This window comes from Suricata suricatta, chromosome 6 (genome assembly GCF_006229205.1).
Source record: "Suricata suricatta isolate VVHF042 chromosome 6, meerkat_22Aug2017_6uvM2_HiC, whole genome shotgun sequence".
In the NCBI taxonomy this organism is placed as follows: Eukaryota; Metazoa; Chordata; class Mammalia; order Carnivora; family Herpestidae; genus Suricata; species Suricata suricatta.
This window is the reverse complement of record NC_043705.1, coordinates 106609538-106627856: the sequence shown is the minus strand read 5'-3', so window position 1 is coordinate 106627856 and position 18319 is coordinate 106609538. Positions and strand designations below refer to the sequence as shown.

General features: G+C 35.0%; 1 protein-coding gene and 1 long non-coding RNA gene across 5 annotated transcripts in view; one reads left to right on the top strand and one right to left on the bottom strand.

Moving 5' to 3' along the window:
- Nucleotides 1-4606, top strand: part of LOC115294947 — a 29418-nt gene extending 24812 nt beyond the window's left edge. Inside the window, exon 3 of the long non-coding RNA XR_003910228.1 lies at nucleotides 4364-4606. This is a non-coding gene — a long non-coding RNA (uncharacterized LOC115294947). The remainder of the gene's footprint in view (nucleotides 1-4363) is intronic.
- Nucleotides 1-18319, bottom strand: part of ZNF300 (zinc finger protein 300) — a 47250-nt gene that overhangs the window by 17951 nt on the left and 10980 nt on the right. For all 4 annotated transcript variants that reach the window (XM_029943023.1, XM_029943021.1, XM_029943022.1 and 1 more), the window contains one exon: nucleotides 10945-13035. In XM_029943023.1, coding sequence (XP_029798883.1) covers nucleotides 11474-13035 — 1562 coding nt within the window. In that variant the 3' untranslated portion in view covers nucleotides 10945-11473. Of the gene's footprint in view, nucleotides 13036-18319 lie in introns of those variants that run through there.

Sequence of the window (18319 nt, the reverse complement as noted above, 5' to 3'; positions counted from 1 at the left end):
TTGAGGGTACAAAGACAGTACCTAATCTTTGAATGTACATGTCCTGTTGATTTAACTTTAGAACCTCAAACATTTACATAATTATGAGGGGTGCCTGAGTGGCTCAGTTGGTTAAGCATTGGACTTGAGCTCAGGTTATAATCTCATGGATCATGGGTCTGAGCCCCACATTGGGCTCTCTGCTGTCAGCAGACTCTCAGAGTTGAGGAGGAAGAGCTAAGCATACAGACCGAGCAAGGAAGCTAGATTCACAGAGCAGAGGACCAAAGAGGAGAAAGCTGCACCAAAGAGAACTCCAGAGACTTGCAGAGGGTGTACTTAAGTACTCATCAGAATATTGGTCAGTGTATACATGTAAGTAATCTATCAAAGTTTGGAAAAATAAACACTTGAAATGAAGGAGGAAACAGTAACTGGATCTCACAAAAAGCCAAGATTAATGCCTATTTCTACCAGCCAGACTGGAAAATTTTACTATTTGTGGGGCATTGGGAAGAGTACTCAAAAGAAAGGTTCTGCCTCAATAGTGAAAGTAATTAGCTCTACGCTAAAATCTTGCTCTGGTGTTACCTAATAATCAGACTTGAAAGAATCATACTGTTTCCAGGTAACAACTAAACTGCAGAGAAAAGGTTTATAAAACATTGGGATACAAAAGAATCCAACGCCAAACAAGCTAAGAGTCACAGTGTCTTGCATCAAATCAGTAACTGTCAGACATGTATAGAAACTGGAAAATGATACTCATAACAAGAAGAAAAAACAAAGAAAAATGGATCAGAATTGAAAAATATATTGGAAATTGCAGACCTGGATGTTAACAAGTTATTATGGTTCTTGCAGTCATTAGAAGGATAATACTAAAATATTAACAACTCTAGCCTCATAAATCTGACAAGGTAGAAAAAATGGGCCATTTTCTCAAATACCAAAACTGAACCAAGATGAAACAGATAATCTGCACAGTCCAAATTAAAATTGATTTTTAAGTTAAGGCCTCGCAAAAAGAAAAGACAATTTCACTGGAGAAATCACCTAAATTTAAAGAAATAACATCAATTTTATATGATCTCTTTCAGAAAAAAGAAGAGGAGAGAATATATGCCAATAATTTTATCAGGGAATTATTACCAAAATCATACCAAGAGAAAAAACTACAGACCAATGTCTCTCATGAACTTAGCCATAAAAATCCTTAACAAAATATTAGCAAACAAAATCCAACAATCTATTAAAAGAATCACTCACTATGACAAAGTGAAATGTATTCCTGGTATACAAAGCTGGCTCAAATATGAAAATTAACCAATGTAACCCATTTATAAAAAGATACAAAGAAAAAAATACATGATTATATCAATCAACACAGAAAAATTATTTGACAAAAGTCTAACACCATCAATGATAAACACTCTGAGCAAACTAGTAATAGAGGGGAATTTCTTCAACTTGATAAAGAGTAGATACAAAAAAGGAAAACAGAGCATACATAATATTTAATGGTGAAAGACTGCACATTTCCCCCTTTAGATAAGCAACGAGGAAATAGTGTTTGTTCTCACTATTAATTTAACATAATACTGAAAATTCTACCTATCAAAATAACACAGGAAGACAAAATTAGAAGCATAGAGGTCAGAAAAGAAATAAAACTGATGTAAATAACTGCCTTTATAGAAAATCCAAGGAATTTACCAAAATTAAGCCTAAAATTTAGTAAGTGAGGTCAGCAAAGTTACAGGATACAAGGTCATCAATGCATAAAAATCAATCACATTTCTATATGCTAATAATAAGCATATGGAAATAAAAATATAACACCATGCCAATCAGTCCAAAGGAATCAAAACACTTTGGCTTATACTTAGCAAAACAAAGGCTCTTTAGGAAGAAACTTACAAAAAGCTGTTGAAAGAAATCAAATAAATGAAGAGACACATCATATCTACTGATTTGAAGAATCATAACTATATAGATGTTAGTTCCCCTCCAAACTGATCTATAGATTCAATGCAATTTCTATTAAAATCACAGAGAGCTGATGTTTGTAAAATTAGACAAGGTTGTTCTAAAATTTGAATGGAAAAGAATGGGCCCTAGAATACTAAAACAATCTTGATAATAAAGAATTTAAAAAGGGAGGCACTTGAATGGCTCAGTCAGTTACATATCTGACCCTTGATTCTGGCTCAGGTCATGATCTCATGCTTCATGGGTTTAAGAACCACATCAGGTTCTATATTGAGAGTGTGGAGCCTGCTTGGGATTCTCTCTCTCCATCTCTCTCTGCTCCTCCCCTGATCTCTTTCTCTCAACATAAATAAGTAAACATTTAAAAATTGTTTTAAAGAATAAAGTGAAAGAAATCAATCCCACAACTTCTATTCATCCTTGTACTGGAAATTCTAATCAGTGCAATAAAGCAAAAAGAAATAAAAGATGCCCAGTTTGGAAAGGAAAAGATAAAGCAATCTTTATTTATAGATATATTATTTTCTCTATAGAAAACTTGACTAATTCTGCCAACAACAAAAGGGCTATTCTTAGAACTAATCAGTAAGTTTAGGAAGGAAAGTTGTAGTATACTATATCAATAGACAGTTGTATTTCTATATACTATCAACAAATGATCAGATTAAAAATGTAAATATCTACTGAATTTCTTTTAAATATGAAAGACTTATGGTAAGTCTGACAAAAAATGGAAACATCTATACATTGAAAACTAGAAAACATTGCAAATAGAAATGAGACTTAAAGGACCATGTTCTGTTTATGTGTCAGAAGCCTCATTATTGTACATCTCAAATTGATTTAGAGGTTCAGTGCAATGAATTTAAATTGCTGCAAAGTTTTGAGATGAAATTGACAAGATTCTTTTAAGTTTTATTTTCTTTTTGTGAGAGATAGAGACAGCACAAGTGGGAGAGGGGCAGAGAGAGAGAGGTACACAACGAATCCCAAGCAGGTTCTAACTGTGAGCATGGAGCCAGATAAAGGGCTTGACCTCATGAAATCATGAGATCATGACCTGAGCTGAAACCAAGAGTCAGGTGCTTAACTGACTAAGCCACCCAGGAGCCCCCAAATTGACAAAATTTTTAAGATTCATTTGGAATTGAAGACTAATTGAAGAATACTAATTGTAGTATACTACAACTTTCCTTCCTAAAATTTCATTTGGAAATGAAAAGGTCTAAGAATAGCCAAAAATGTTTGCAAAAAAATTTGTTTGAGGTCTAATACTACCTGATCTCAAGATTTATCATACACACAGCTACAGTATCAAGACAATGTGGCATTGGTGTAAAGATAGAAAAATGGATAAATGAAATAGTAGATCAGAAATAGATACAACTGATATAATAACAACATATTTGCAACAAAGGCATTTCAGTGGGGGAAAGAACAGTATTTTTTAACAAATAGTTGGATATATTTTAAATTGAGCCTTAACCCATTCTTTGTAACATATAAAAAATTTTAACTCAAAATAGACCATAACCCTAAATATAAAATCTAAAACTATAAAACTCCTAGAAAATGTAAGAGAAAACCTTTGGGACTGAGAATAAGGCAAAGATTTCTTAGATAAAGACAATAAAATCATGAACCACAAAAGAATAAATGACAAATTGGACTCTGGCTTCAAAAGACACCTTTAAGAGAATGGAAAGACAAGCCACAGACTAGGAGAAAATATTTTCATAGCATGTATCTAATAACCAACAGCCAAAATATATAGAGTTCTAAAACCAAATTGTTAAAAACCGAGAAAAGATTTAAACAGAAACTTCACTGGTTACACTAATGGCAAAACAACATACAAAGTTGCCCAACATCATTAGTCATCAGGGAAATGTTAATTAAAACCACAATGGGATACCACGTATGCACCTACCAAAATGACTAAAATTTAATAACTATGATTACCAATTTTTGGTGAGAACATAGAGACATAGACTTTTACACAATGCTGGTAGGAATGTAAAATGGTGTGACTACTTTGGAAAATAGGTGATTTCCTTTAAACATAAACCTGTATGACCCAGCCATTCCATTTATAATATTTATCCAAGAGACTAAATATTAGGCATGTGTGAATATATCCATACAATATCCAAGATGTGTGTATAGTTATATAGGAATGTTCATAGCAGCTTTGTAACAAGAGCTGGAAGTAACTCAAATATCTATCTTAGGAAAATGAATAAACTATTCATACACCGGAATACTAATTAGCAAGAAAAAGAAATGACCTCTAGATACACAACAAATTGGATTAAATTCAAAACAATATGCAGAAAGAAACCAGGAAAAACAAGAATTTTCACTTTATTATTCCATTTATTTTAACTTGTAGAACATGGAAATGAATATATAGTGACAGAAGCAGATCATTGGTCGTCTGGAGACACAGTGGAGAGCAAGTGAAAAAAGAGTCATAACCAAGGGGGTAAGAAGAAGCTCTCAAGGATGGACATGTTCCTGGTCTTGATTATGGTGATAGTTTCATTGGTATATACATAAGACAAAAGTTACCATATTATACACTTTAAATATGTGTAGTTTATGGTATGTATTAAATTTAAGTAAATTTGCTTTAAAAAAATCTCTCCACCATGTTTCAAATGCCCTATATTTATCTGCTGTTTCATCATTTTTTTCTTTTCTTTTTTTTTTTTTTTACATCAAATACCTCTTCTAATTCATTTCACTTAAGACATTCTGTTCTTCCCCAACTTTCACCTCAAGGCTTTTGAGAATGCTCTTCTTACTAGTTTATAGTTTTACCACCACTCTCACCAATTGCTTCAGCAAATACGATTTAGATTATCTTCCCCAAACAAAAATACCATTCCCTTTTGGTCTTTCTTAGTCCCAGTTTACTCACACCTTATAAACTTCCTAATGAAATTTTGGAATATTATTCCACACAGGTTGTTAAACAGTAAAACGGTTCATTCACTCTATCATTGAGTTCTTCAACTAATATTTAGTGAATGTTATGTATTATGTACTCTTCTAGAGCTTGAGCCATATCATTATAATAATGCAGCTAAATATTCCTGCCCCAGTCATACTTAAATGCTACCAAAGTGGACTAACAGTGAATAAACAAATTATAACATGACAAAAGTGCTATTAAAAAAGTGAAAGAAAGCAAGGTGATGAGTAGTAACACTTGGCGGAGTGTTGTATTACATATGTAGGTCTACTAGTCTTAGAGAAGTCTGATTCAATCGGTCATCTGTGAACACAGGGTCCGACTATATTGCAATCCTACAGTGATAAAATTATACAACCAAAGTTACCAGTATCTGCTCCTCAAGGCTACCAGAAGAAAGAAAATAATAAAAATTGGATCAGATATAAACAACATAACAATAAAAACCAATGGAAATCAACAAAACCAAGAGTTGGTTCTTCAAAAAGCATGACAAAATTGACAATTTTTTAGCTAGACTGACTTGGGAAAAAAGAGAAAAGATTCAAGTAAAATCAGAAATAAAAAAGAAGGCATTATAATTGATTTTACAGAAGTAAAAAAGATTGAGTACTCTCAACAATTGTACACCAACAAACTGGATAATCATAATGAAATGGACAAATTCCTACAAACCCAAAATGTACCATGACTGAATGATAAAGTAGAAAACCTGAATAAACCTAAAACTAGTAATGAGATTAAGGAATCAAAAACCTCCAAACAAATAATCCTGATGACAACTGCTGCTAGCACTGTCCCCTCCACAACAGAGGTGAGGAGAGATGCAGGTCATACCTCACTCCTCTTAGAGATGAAGAATTTGAATCCCAAAGAAAAGCAAGGTCTAGAAAGCAAAACAGTCTAGAAGATCAACGCAGGGGGTGACACTGAAGAAGCTGAAAGAGAGTCAGAAACATCTAGAAAAGATGAATATACATGAAAGTACTCCAGAACATGTGATGAGACTTACCACTGTTACAGACCAGAATTCACTTCAAGTTCAACCACTATATGCCCAAGCTTCACTGCTGAGGTTTGTTTTAATGACTAGGAAAAGTTTGTTTACGGGTCTGGGATGTAATGAAAGTGCTCAAGGCCAGATCTTCCTCAGATATTTAACCAGTAAGCCTTAGTTCACATGAACAGTTCAAGTCAACTATGCTTCAAGTCAACTCAAGAGGCCAAATACTCTTGTAGGTATAAAATCTATTTACTCCAGCGTATTAACAAAGGAGAATGAAAGACAGGGAGGAAAGAAAAAAGGAATAAGAAGACAAATCACTACCTAAATCAATCATAGAATGATGACAACAAAGAAATAAGATCTACAGAAGTTTAATATTGAAAATAAGCTATCGGTGAAAATGAACAAGAAAAATAATCATATAGAAGAGGGATCCAATAAGAAAGAAAACTTAGATTCCATTTCTAGATAAGAAACCACTCCCACATCAGCTAGTGATCAGTACGATGCCTTACTGGGATGCTTTGGATCATACACTTTTTTAAAAGAAAGAGAACCTTACAGTAGCAGGCTAGACAAAGTGATTCCTAACTTTAAGAAGCTTTAGGAACAAATTCTAGCTGAAAGCATAGCTACATGATGCAAGTATGGAACTGACTGATCTTAAATTGCGTTGGAAAAAGGCACCCAGAAGTAAGAAAGATTTACTGTTTAGTCACCATTGGAAATGGAAAAAAAAAAAAAAAAAGGAACAAAGAGCTTTAGAAAAAATACCTGAAGTAGAAGCAGGTATTAGCTCAAATGCTACCAGACTTAAAAGCAGACAAATAGAAACTAAAGGATGAAAACATCATTGGTTAGAGTGATAAGCAAATGTTCCAAATTAAAAAGAGAAACAGCAAGTAACGGAATTACATATATTACTAGCCCAGTGGACCATAATCAACAGTCACTTGAAATCCTTAGAGACCATCATTTTCAGATATCCTGCCACATGCCCACTTACTTAGTATTTTTCTTTTCTTTTCTTTTCTTTTCTTGTATGGAGACTACTGTTGCATAGTAATGCAGGTGCTGAGAAGTTTGTTTTAATGACTGAGAACACTTGGTTTACGGGTCTAGGATGTAAAGAAAGTGCTCAAGGCCAGATCTTCCTCAGATATTTAGCCAGTAAGCCTTAGTTGTACATCAACACATTCACATCAACAAAAACTCTGAGCTCTCACAGAAGACAATTATGCAACATTTTTGAAGAGCCACAGTTTTGAATTTTTCAATATTTAATTTTTTTTTTACTTTACATGTAAGTTTGGGTTTGTATTTTTCCTTTCTAACTCTCCATGTGCCAGGCTCTTCCATATTTTCACAACCATTTTTCATTTACAGAAAAGAACACTTGTTTTTCTGGGATCATTGTTATGTGTTAGGGAATACTCTGCTGTCCCTCACTTAAATTGCTTGGTGGAACATTTGCGTTCACTGTTTGTGTAACATGCATTTATTTCTCATGTGAATGCTTTAAATTCAATTGAGATTAGGCTCTTTAAGCCCTATTTGCTGCCTTCATTGGTTACTTTGTTTTATTATTGTAGTGTAGGATGCTAGAATCTGTAATCTTCATATTTATCTCTGTAGGTACTGAGTGATGTTGTATACATAAACAAGCGTGTTGCTTTGATTTTTAGACCACCACACGTCATGCTTCATTATTTTATTATTTCAAATATCTGTTAATGCATAGTAGGCTACTCCCATAACAGTCTTAAAAACAAAATTTGCCAACAAGGTAAATACTTTAAAAGGCATATAATAAGGGTGTTTGGGTGGCTCAGTCAGTTAAGCATCCAACTCTTGATTTCAGCTCAGGTCATGATCTCACGGTTTATGGGTTTGAGCCCTGCATCAGGCTTGTACTGGCACGCAGAGCCTGCTTGGGATTCTCTCCCTCTCTCTCTCTGACTCTCTCCTGCTCACTCTCTCTCAAATAAATACACTTAACAACTTTTTTTCAAAGCATACAACAGGAGTGCCAGGAGCTATCTGAACTCACTGGTTGAGTGAAAATTCCTGCTGAGGGTACGGCAAGTTTGCATGGTCTCTTGCTCCCAGACAGCTCCCAAAATCTACCCTCTTGAATCTTTCATTTCTGCTTGGGCACCAAACCTCGGAGTGCTTTGCTGATTAGTGTCAGGAGTGGCCTGTCCCCCTGCCCTGCCCCTGAGGCATGACTGCACCTGGTCAGGGAAAATACGAGTTTCTGGGAGCCGCGTCGTCCTTGCTGGATGACACAGTCATAGCAAGGAAATGGCAGATGTTTGCACAGCTCCTGCCATGAAGCGAAATTGGTATCTCCTACTATTGGCTCCTATTGGGAATGGACCACTGTTATTGACTAGGCCTCACACTGTTCCAAATCAGACTGGCATTTCCACACAGATACCTCATGGGGAGAAGCTTATTCCCAAAGCTTCTCTACAAAGGATTTAGACAAAGCACTGAAGATGTTTGTTGAAAGGCTCTTCTAATGAGCCTCACAAACCCAAGACATAGATAATAAAGGGGGTTAAAGAACACAAGAGTTACTATTAACTCTGGCCCAGAGAAAAAGAGCTTAACTTAGAGATAAGAAACAAACAAGAGCCAGACATAAGTTACTGCACAGACCTTTGCTAATTGGTGCCACAAAAATACCTTCCCTAACACTGATATCCATTATGAAGATGGGTAAAAAGTTAAAACTTAAACTCATATACAAAGGCTGCCACATGTAGGGCCCCTATGGTGCTTACACCTTCAACATCAAATAACAAGGTTTACACAAGCAACTTACTAACCAGCACAAATACCTTCTTCCTTTTGTGAGCCAGACAGAATGACTCCTAGCCCAGTCTATGCCTGAATCCTAGCGTTATTGATATAAACAAATATGTTTGCTTTCTGCCTCTCTCTGAGAACACCCTGCTATCTTTTAGTTTTAAGATTTACTATTGGTTTAAACAAATGTGTATGTTATCTGCGTTTCCACTAAGAATATCTTGTTATCCTATTTGTAAAAATTACATTACTGAAATTAAAGTAATCCTGCAAAAAATGCCTCTTTTAAACCTCTTTCTGTACACTTTTAAAAACATTTTATCACTGAGAATTATTTGTAGTAAAAATTCCACTTTTTGATGTCATGGTAATACTTGATCTATAAATAAAGACACACAAACCAACAGAGCAGAGATGCCTGCCTGGTGATGAGAAAGAAAGCCGAGGCTCTCTCACTCTCTCTTTCGCTGACACCGTCCATCCTTCAGGGAGCCCTGGACCTGCTGGAGCCAGACTCTGGCACAGGTGGAGCCCTATCTTTACATTTTTCTACTTAAAAGTGCTTTTACTTTTATTTTGTTTTCATTTCATAGTGTTCAACCCCAATTAAAAGTTGCTTAAGATACCACTTCACACTTCACAAACCTAAATTAAGCTCTAAAACCAATGGCTAGTCAAAGTAATGCTATGAAATCACTTGCAGAATTAACCTGTGATATTCTTTTTGAATTAGTGTTTCTGTTTTTGAGTAAATACCCAGTAATAGAATTACTAGATCACTGGGGTACCTGGGTGGCTTAGTTGGTTGCTTGTCTGACTCTTGATTTTGGCTCAGGTCGTGATCTCACATCTCATGGGATCAAGCGCCATGTCGAGTGCTCCTGTCAGCACAGAGACTGCCTGGGGTTCTCTCTCTTCCCCACCTCTCTCCCTCTCTGCCCCTCCCCTGCTCATGCTAGCTTTCTCTCTCTCTCTCTCTCAACATATATATATATATATGTGTGTGTGTGTGTGTATATGTGTATATATATATTTAATTACTAGATCACGTGTTATTGCTAGTTCTAATTTTTTGAGGAATTGCCATACGGTTTTCCACAGTGGTTGCACTGTGGATTACACAAATTACATTCCCACCAACAGGGTTTGAGGATTCCCTTTTCTCCACATCTTCACCAACATGTGTAATTTCTTTTTTTTTTCCATCTTTTTAAAACTAGCCATAGTAAAAAAACAAAAAGACCCAACTACATGCTGCCTAGAAAAGACTCACTTCAGCATTAAGAACATGAATAGTGTCGGGAGCCGCCGAGTCTTGGCTGCCTCGGGCAAGGATTATCGCTCTCCAGGGAATGAACCAGTAAACAAGATTTACATCTGGAGGCTAGGAGTGTGAATTTCCTGGTCCAGATTTTTGGAGACTGTCATGCTGGGCCAGACGTAGAGTGGCCAAGGTGCACAAAAGATCAAAACCACATTTTGGATTATTCAGCGCTAGCTCCCCCTCCCCAGCATTGCAGTAGGCAAGTCTGGGCGCTTCTTTTGATATTCATTTGACTCTGTTTACCTGGTAACCGACCGGGGTCAGTTCCCCGCCCCAAATCGCTATTTAAGAGACAGTGTTTTCTGGAATAAGAAGAAGAATAAACGAAGAGACAGAGGCTTGATCGGAAACCGTGTGCTGTTTTCACTCTCCGCGTCTCCCCCCTCCTGCCCTGTTTTCTCTCCCTCCCTCAGGAAAAGAACCCGGGAGGATTTTCCGCCCTGATGGCCAGGGCGGGACACGACAGAATAGGATCAAACAGGATGGAAAAAGTTATTCCAAGTGTCTGGAATGCAAATCAAGCTTAAATATGGACACATGGTTATTAGCAACCTCCTACAAAAGAACAGAGAGGAAAGATAAAGGGGACAAATATGAGCTAAAAACATGTTCTCTGCCAGAATTTCATATATAGATGAGGAAACAGATACCATGGATGAAGAAAGCCTTCCCTGAAGTCAAACAATCTGTGAGTAATGGAATAAGCATTAAAACCTATGACCATCCATGTCTTTCCAGCACACTAAAGTCCTAGAGAGGAGAAGTAAAACAGAGAAACAGCAAGAAGTGTCAATTCCAAGATCCTAGGTCCATCCATTGACACAGATCAACTTATATTCTTGAAACGAAAAACAAAGAAACAAAAAACCACATTTATTGGACCTTACCAATCCATCTTTCAATCTATCTACAAGAATATATTTATTTTTTTACATGTACCTTTACAGGCAACAATCAAATCCTTCCCTAAGCAGTTTCTAGGCTGTGGCATCTTTTGACTCAGGCTTTCTTCATGTACTCTATGGGGAAATAGTTCACAGCCATAATTAATCTAAGCTAACAATAATATTACCACTGGTCCAATTTTTATTATGTAACATAATCACAAATATGTAACTTCAAAATAGACTATATACGTAACTTGTATAATTAATTCAGTTCACAATCTCAAAAGTCTTATTTACATGCCATAGTGAAAATGCCTGTTATTTATAGAACTGAAATGTTTATATTATCTTTGATAAAAAAATACATTTGAAACTTTATTTCACTTCTTAAATTTTACCAATAAAGATGCTCTCAAACTCATGAAATCCATAGGTTTGTGGTATTTATTAAGGCTTTATCAGATCCTGAAGACTTTTCTGTGCTTAGTCCATTCTTATGATTTTACCACTGTATGAATTCTCTGATGTACAGTGAGCTGTGACTTTTGGATGAAGGCTTTCTCACAGATAGCACATTGATAGGGTTTCTCCCCAGTATGAATTCTCTGATGTACAACAAGGTCTGACTTCTGGGAAAAGGCCTTTCCACATTCAGCACATACATAAGGTTTCTCTCCTGTATGAATTCGCTGATGCCCTGGGAGGTGGGACTTCTGAGAGAAGGCTTTCCCACATTCACTGCATATATAAGGTTTTTCTCCTGTGTGAATTCTCTGGTGTCCAATGAGGTGTGATTGCTGACAGAAGGCTTTTCCACATTCGCTGCATTTATATGGTTTTTCTCCAGTATGTGTCCTCTGATGTATGATGAGCTGTGACTTCCGGGAGAAGGTCTTCCCACATTCAGTACATTCATAAGGTTTCTCCCCAGTATGAATTATCTGATGTGTAATGAGTTCTGACTTTCTGCTGAAGGCTTCCTTACATTGGACGCATCTATAGGGTTTCTCCCCAGTGTGAATTCTTTTATGTATAATGAGGTGGGACTTCTCACAGAAGGCTTTCCCGCACTCAGTACATTCATATGGCTTCTCTCCAGTATGAGCTCTATGATGTATAATCAGTTGTGACTTCTGGGAGAAGGCCTTCCCACACTCTCTACATTCATAAGGTTTTTCACCAGTATGTATTCTCTGATGTATAATGAGAGGTGATTTCTGGGAGAAGGCTTTACCACAGTCACTACATTCATATGGTTTTTCCCCAGAATGAACTCTCTGATGTATAATGAGTGATGCTTTCTGAGAGAAAGCTTTTCCACATTCAGAACATTCATAAGGTTTCTCCCCAGTATGAATTCTCTGATGTACAATGAGATGTGACTTTTCACTGAAGGCTTTCCCACACACACCACAATCATATGGTTTCTCTCCAGTATGAATTCTTTGATGTATAAGGAGTTGTGACTTTTTTAGAAAAGATTTTCCACATTCAATGCAAATACAGGTCTTCTCTCCAGTTTCAACATTCACATCTTGAAAAAGAGACTGTTTATTGCTGATAATCTTTCTAAATTGACTATCTTCACAGTGTTTCACTACATTATGAATTTTTTCAGGCTTAGAATAGAAATAAATAGGTGTACTCCCATATCTAAAATTCTCAACAATGTTTTTTCTTGCATAATCCCTATTACAACTGAATAAGTTTATATTGGGTATCAAGCTCTTTTCAAATGAGTAACATTTATACAGTCTTTGTCTTGAAGCATCTAGGTCTATGCAGTCAGACCTTGATGTACAATCATGAAATATTTTTCCTGATGACTTATGTGTGTAACCTGATTCTTCAACAACTCTTTTGTTTTTGATGACCATGACTTGCCTGAGAAGTCTGTCTTTATTTTCCTGATCTCTCTCCATCTGGTCATCATCCTGACAGACCTTAAAAATGGAGTACAGTGAATGATCCCTTGTTACACTTTCCAGTATCTCCTTATGGAAGGAAACATCTCCAGGTATATCCACTTGGGGGTTGTCAAGTCTAGTCTCCCTCTCTGAAAGAATAAAGATGCAAAATCAAACAGATATAAAGGTTTAGTAGAGGACAAAAATGGATGATACAGAATGGTCCAAGAGACACAGAAGTAGGAAGGCAATGGGCCATTTAAAACATGTAAATTAATCACATGAAAAATTAAAGATGGATTTTACTTCCAATAGTGGTGGCATGAGGTAGTTGAGGAATTCTCCTTCCCAAAAAACAACTACAAAAACAAATAAATTGACTTAAAACAACAATAACAACCAATTCACGGTACTGAAAAACTACCAAAGGCAGGTCATAGCTGAAAAGTGTTTGTTCACTGAAAACTTCTTTATTAGATAAGAATAGGGAGCCTGTGGAATTTTTCCTCAGGTTTTCCCATCTCAGCCATCCCTAGTTTACAGAGCATTAAAAGATAACAAAAATCCACAGGATATACAATACAGCTTAATGCTGTTAGCAGAGCAGCTAGAAATTTAACAGGGGAATTTGGAAGTAAGAGAGTCATACAGAGGTTGAGATAATAAACTTTCCCTATACCCCCACCTGACCACTGAAATATTTGTGCAGAGACCCTAGAAAGCCCAACAATGGTTGAAAATTTGGAGAGACTTGCAACTTTGCTATACTTTTAAAGTGTTCTGACATATGCACAATTCAGGCGGTCAAGAGTGATACTTTTGAGGTCTAATACAAACTCTGTCCATATCACTAGCTACCTCTACCTTATGCAGAAGAAGGGGAGTCTCTTAGAGAGCCAGGCTTAAATAAACAAAAACTAAGCAGAGACATCAGCAATGAGAGTCTATAGGAGAGACAGATGTCACAGTTTAAGCCCAAGCAAGTTAAATGCCTCTAAGACTAAACAGAAACCCTTAGAAGGACCAGAAGAATCCAGACTATAACATATTATCTATAATATAGAATTTTCAACTAAAAGTTGTTAGACATCTAAAGAAACAGAAAACTGTGATCTAAACTAAGGAACAAAATCAGTCAATAGAAAATGACTCTATGTAGGTATTGTGTTTCATAAACAAAGATCCCAAAGAAGCTATTATAAATATATTAAATATGTTAACAGAGAGGCGCCTGGGTGGCTCAGTTGGTTAGGAATCCAACTCTTGATTTCAGCTCAGGTCATGATCTGACGGTTTGTGAAATCGAGATCTACATTGGGCTCTGTGCTGACAGTGTGGAGTCCGCTTGGGATTCTCTCATTTTCTGTCCATCTCCTACTTGTGTGCTCTCTTTCTCCTACTCAAAATAAATAAACTTTAAAAAAAAAAGTTAAGGTAAAAGATGCTAGGGAATGAGTGAATATGCACTTTAAAAGAGAAAAAAGGTATACAAATGAATTTGTTTGACTATAAAAAGGCAGAAAGAGGAAATTTTGAGTATTAAAACTTTTTTTATATCATGACCGTAGTGGTAGTTAACTTATTCTATGCCTAACATTTATTCTGTGTAATTTAAAACATAAAAAAATACAGATGAAAATTCTAAAGCTTAAATTAAATTTCTACCAGTTGGGTCACTAGATTTGAGAAAGCATAAGGCAAAATCAGAATTTGTAACTTGAAGATATTACTAAAAACTAACTCCATGAGCAAAAAGAAAAAATATATTAAAAATAAGCAAAACTTAAGAAATCTATGGTGTAATATTAGGCATTCTAGCATGTGTGGAATTGGAGTAGTAGAAAGTGGGAAAGGAAAGAGGCAAAAAAAAATTAGAAAAAGTCTTTAAAATCACCTAATTTGGTGAGAAACATTCATTTACATATCTAAGTAGTTCCATAAACCATAGGTAGAATACCTAGATAACCAGCCACATCAAAATTAAATTGCTGAAAACTGAAGACAAAAAGAAAAATCTTGAAAACAACAAGAAAAAGAAAAGAATGACATCTTCAAAAATACTAAAAACAAGCAATCTGTCATCCAGGAATTCTATGCCTTTAAACAAGGCAAAATAAAGGCATTTGCAGATGGAAACATTTGCTAGCAGAACTGATTGACAAAATATACTAAAAAAATATCTTTGACAAAATAACACCAAATGATAACTTAAACCCACAAGGTACTACAAATGTTTTTAAATGTGTCAGTAAAAATAAGGAATTTAAGTGTCTGCTTTTTCTCTTTTTGTTTTCTTTAAAAAGATTTTTAAAGCAAAAATAACATCATATTGTCAAATTTATGACAAACATGAGTGTAACATAATGATTAAAAGAACAAAGCAGAACAGGATGACCAGGGAGAATACAGAATGGAGCTATGTTAATGCGAAATTTCTGTTTTGTCAGGAAAATCAAGCAGCATTAATGTGCAGCAGGTTATAAGAAGTTAAATATCATATTTTAACCCCTATAGCAATATTACACATACAAAGAGACTGAACTATGAATAAAAATTCAACAGGGAAATTAAAACGGTATAATAAAAAAGATTGTTTTAATACAATAGAAGACAAGAAAAGGAAAAGGACCAAAAGAGAGATTAAACAAACAGAGAACAAATATCAAAATAGCAAACATAAATCAAAACAAATCAATAATTACATTGACTGAACATAGAATAATACTACGGTCAGAAACTGTCAGGCTGGATAAAACAGTTAAGAATCAATTATACACTGTCTACAATAACTTCATTTTATTATTTTCTAAATATTTATTTTGCGAGAGAGTGCAAGTGCATAGGGAGAAGCAGAGAGAGGAGAGAGAATCCCAAGCCGGCTCTGTACCGTCGGCTCAGAGCCCAAAGCAGGGCTCAGTCTCATAAACTGTGAGATCATGACCTGAGCTGAAATCAACAGTTAAACACTTAACCACCTAAGCCACCTAGGGGCCCCAAGAAATTCACTTTAAATTCAAAGACAAATAGGCTGAAAATAAAAGAATGAGGAGAAAAACATCATGCAAACTGTAAGCATAAGAGAGGTGAACTAGCTATATTAATATTTGGTAATATAGACTTCAAGATAACAAATATTATTAGAAACAAAGAAATGTACTTCAAAATTGCAAAAGGAGATTTGCAAGAAGATATAACAATTATAAATGTATTTCTACCTAACCACAGATGCCCACAACACACACACAAATCAAAACTAACAAAAACGAAAGAAAAAAAAACAAATTAATAATTATGTCTAGAGATTTCAACATCCCTCTCACAACAATGTATAAAAAAAGTAAACAAAAAACCCAATAAGCATCAATGAACCTGATATCTATAGATATCCCATCCAACAAAATACACATTCATTTCAAGAATACATGAAACAAACATCAGAATATACTATATACTGGGCTTCAAAACAAGTTGTAATAATTTTATAAGAACAGAAATCATACAGCATATATTCTACAACTGTAATGAAATTAGAAATAAATATAAAAAAGGAATTTCGAAAATTCTCACAAATGTTTGGAAAATAACATACTTGTAAATAATCTATGTGTCAAAAAGTCCAATAAGAAATTAGAAAAGAACTTGAATGCAAATGAAAAAAATATGTCAAAATTTGTGAGACACAATACTTAGAGAACAAGTTATATGAAGGTGATCCTCATTTTGCATGATTCTGACATGCGTGAATTTCAGTGCAGTTTAGTTAAGTAATACCAGTCTGGCAACAGTGCAGTTCATGTTTTAATTACCCCAGTATACTACCAGTGACTCCTAGCATAAAGTACAAACTTCACTACCAGCACTTGAGTCCACAAATCACTATGTAAAAACAGATACACATCATAATCCCTACTCAATCATTTCACTTATTTCAAAGTCTGTTGTCAATGATTAATTCTACATCTGTTATCCAATATATATACAGAATGCAAAGTGTATAGGTGTGTTTCATTTGTCTCCCAGGGATACACCCACATGGCATTTTACAAAAATGGTAACTGCAAGAGGGAACTGCCCTACACAGATGAAAATGCAACAAAAAAACAACACTAACAATACTGACTGTGGTTGGAAGATAGATAATCATGGAAATATTGGGACTGCCACCATTCATAAGTCTTTAGGTATGTAGCCAGAAGGACTTAGTGAAGGCAAAATTTAATTGACATAAATTCTTGGGTTGTGATGAAAAGAATAATGTATTACAGAGAAAGTGACCCTGGAAAAAATCTTCACAGTATCTTGGACATAACTCACAACACCGAAAAGAAGAAGCATAAGATGTTGGTAGCTGATCCAACCTTAGAAAAAAGTCTGACAATTCAGTAAAATATAGAAAACAAGTTCACTTCCTCTCATAAATTACACAAGGATAAGAAGGTAGCCACTGCTCAAAGTACTCTATATAGAACTGCTGAAAAAAATAAAACATATTTTCAGTGCTGTCAATGTTTTAAATTGCAAGGTAGTAAATATTTGTTTTACTAAGTAAACTTACATTTCTCTCTACAGTTATAACCAACATAAAAAGGTTTAAATGTCATAAAACAATCATAATTTTTTCCAATGATTATGAAGAATACTTTGCAAAGTTTTGGCCTGTGTGGTAACTTTTATGGTCCCTTGCTACCACATAAGGCGAGAACTACCTATATTTAAGTGCTTATATTAGAAAACAAAACATCTCAAATAAATAATCTAATCTTCCACCATAAGAAGCTAGAAAAAGAGCAAATTAAACCCAAAGTAAGTAGAAGACAGGAAAAATAAAGATCAGAGTAGAAATCAATGAAATAGAAAATGGATGAATAGAGAAAAATCAATGAAATAATAAACTGATTATTTGAAAAAATTAATAAAATTAGTATGTTTTAGTTAGCAAAGAGAAAAAACAAGGGAAATGGCATATCAGCAATGAAAAACAGAACATTTCTAGACCCGATCCTACAGACATAAGAGAACAGTAGGGGATTATCATGAAAAATGTAATGCCAATGAAATTGACAATTTGGATGAAGCAGAAAAAACCCTTTAAAGACACGAATTACCAGAACCCACTCAAGAAAAAATAGGTAACTCGAATACATTCACATGAAGAAAAAAAAATTAGTAAATAAAAATCTTCCCACAAAGAAAAGTCCAGACCTAGAACGGTAATTCTATTACTGTAATAAACCATAACCAGGAGCATAACAGCTTCTCTAGGTCTGAGCTCTTCTAGCAAATCATCAAAGCTAAGGGTAGCACAGGCAGCAAACCAAATCCAGAAATATAAAAAAGAATTATACACCATTAGCAAGTGGAACTTGTCCAGGAATGTAAGATTGGTTTACTATCTGATCATTAATTAATTAAAATTGAGTAATAAATCATATA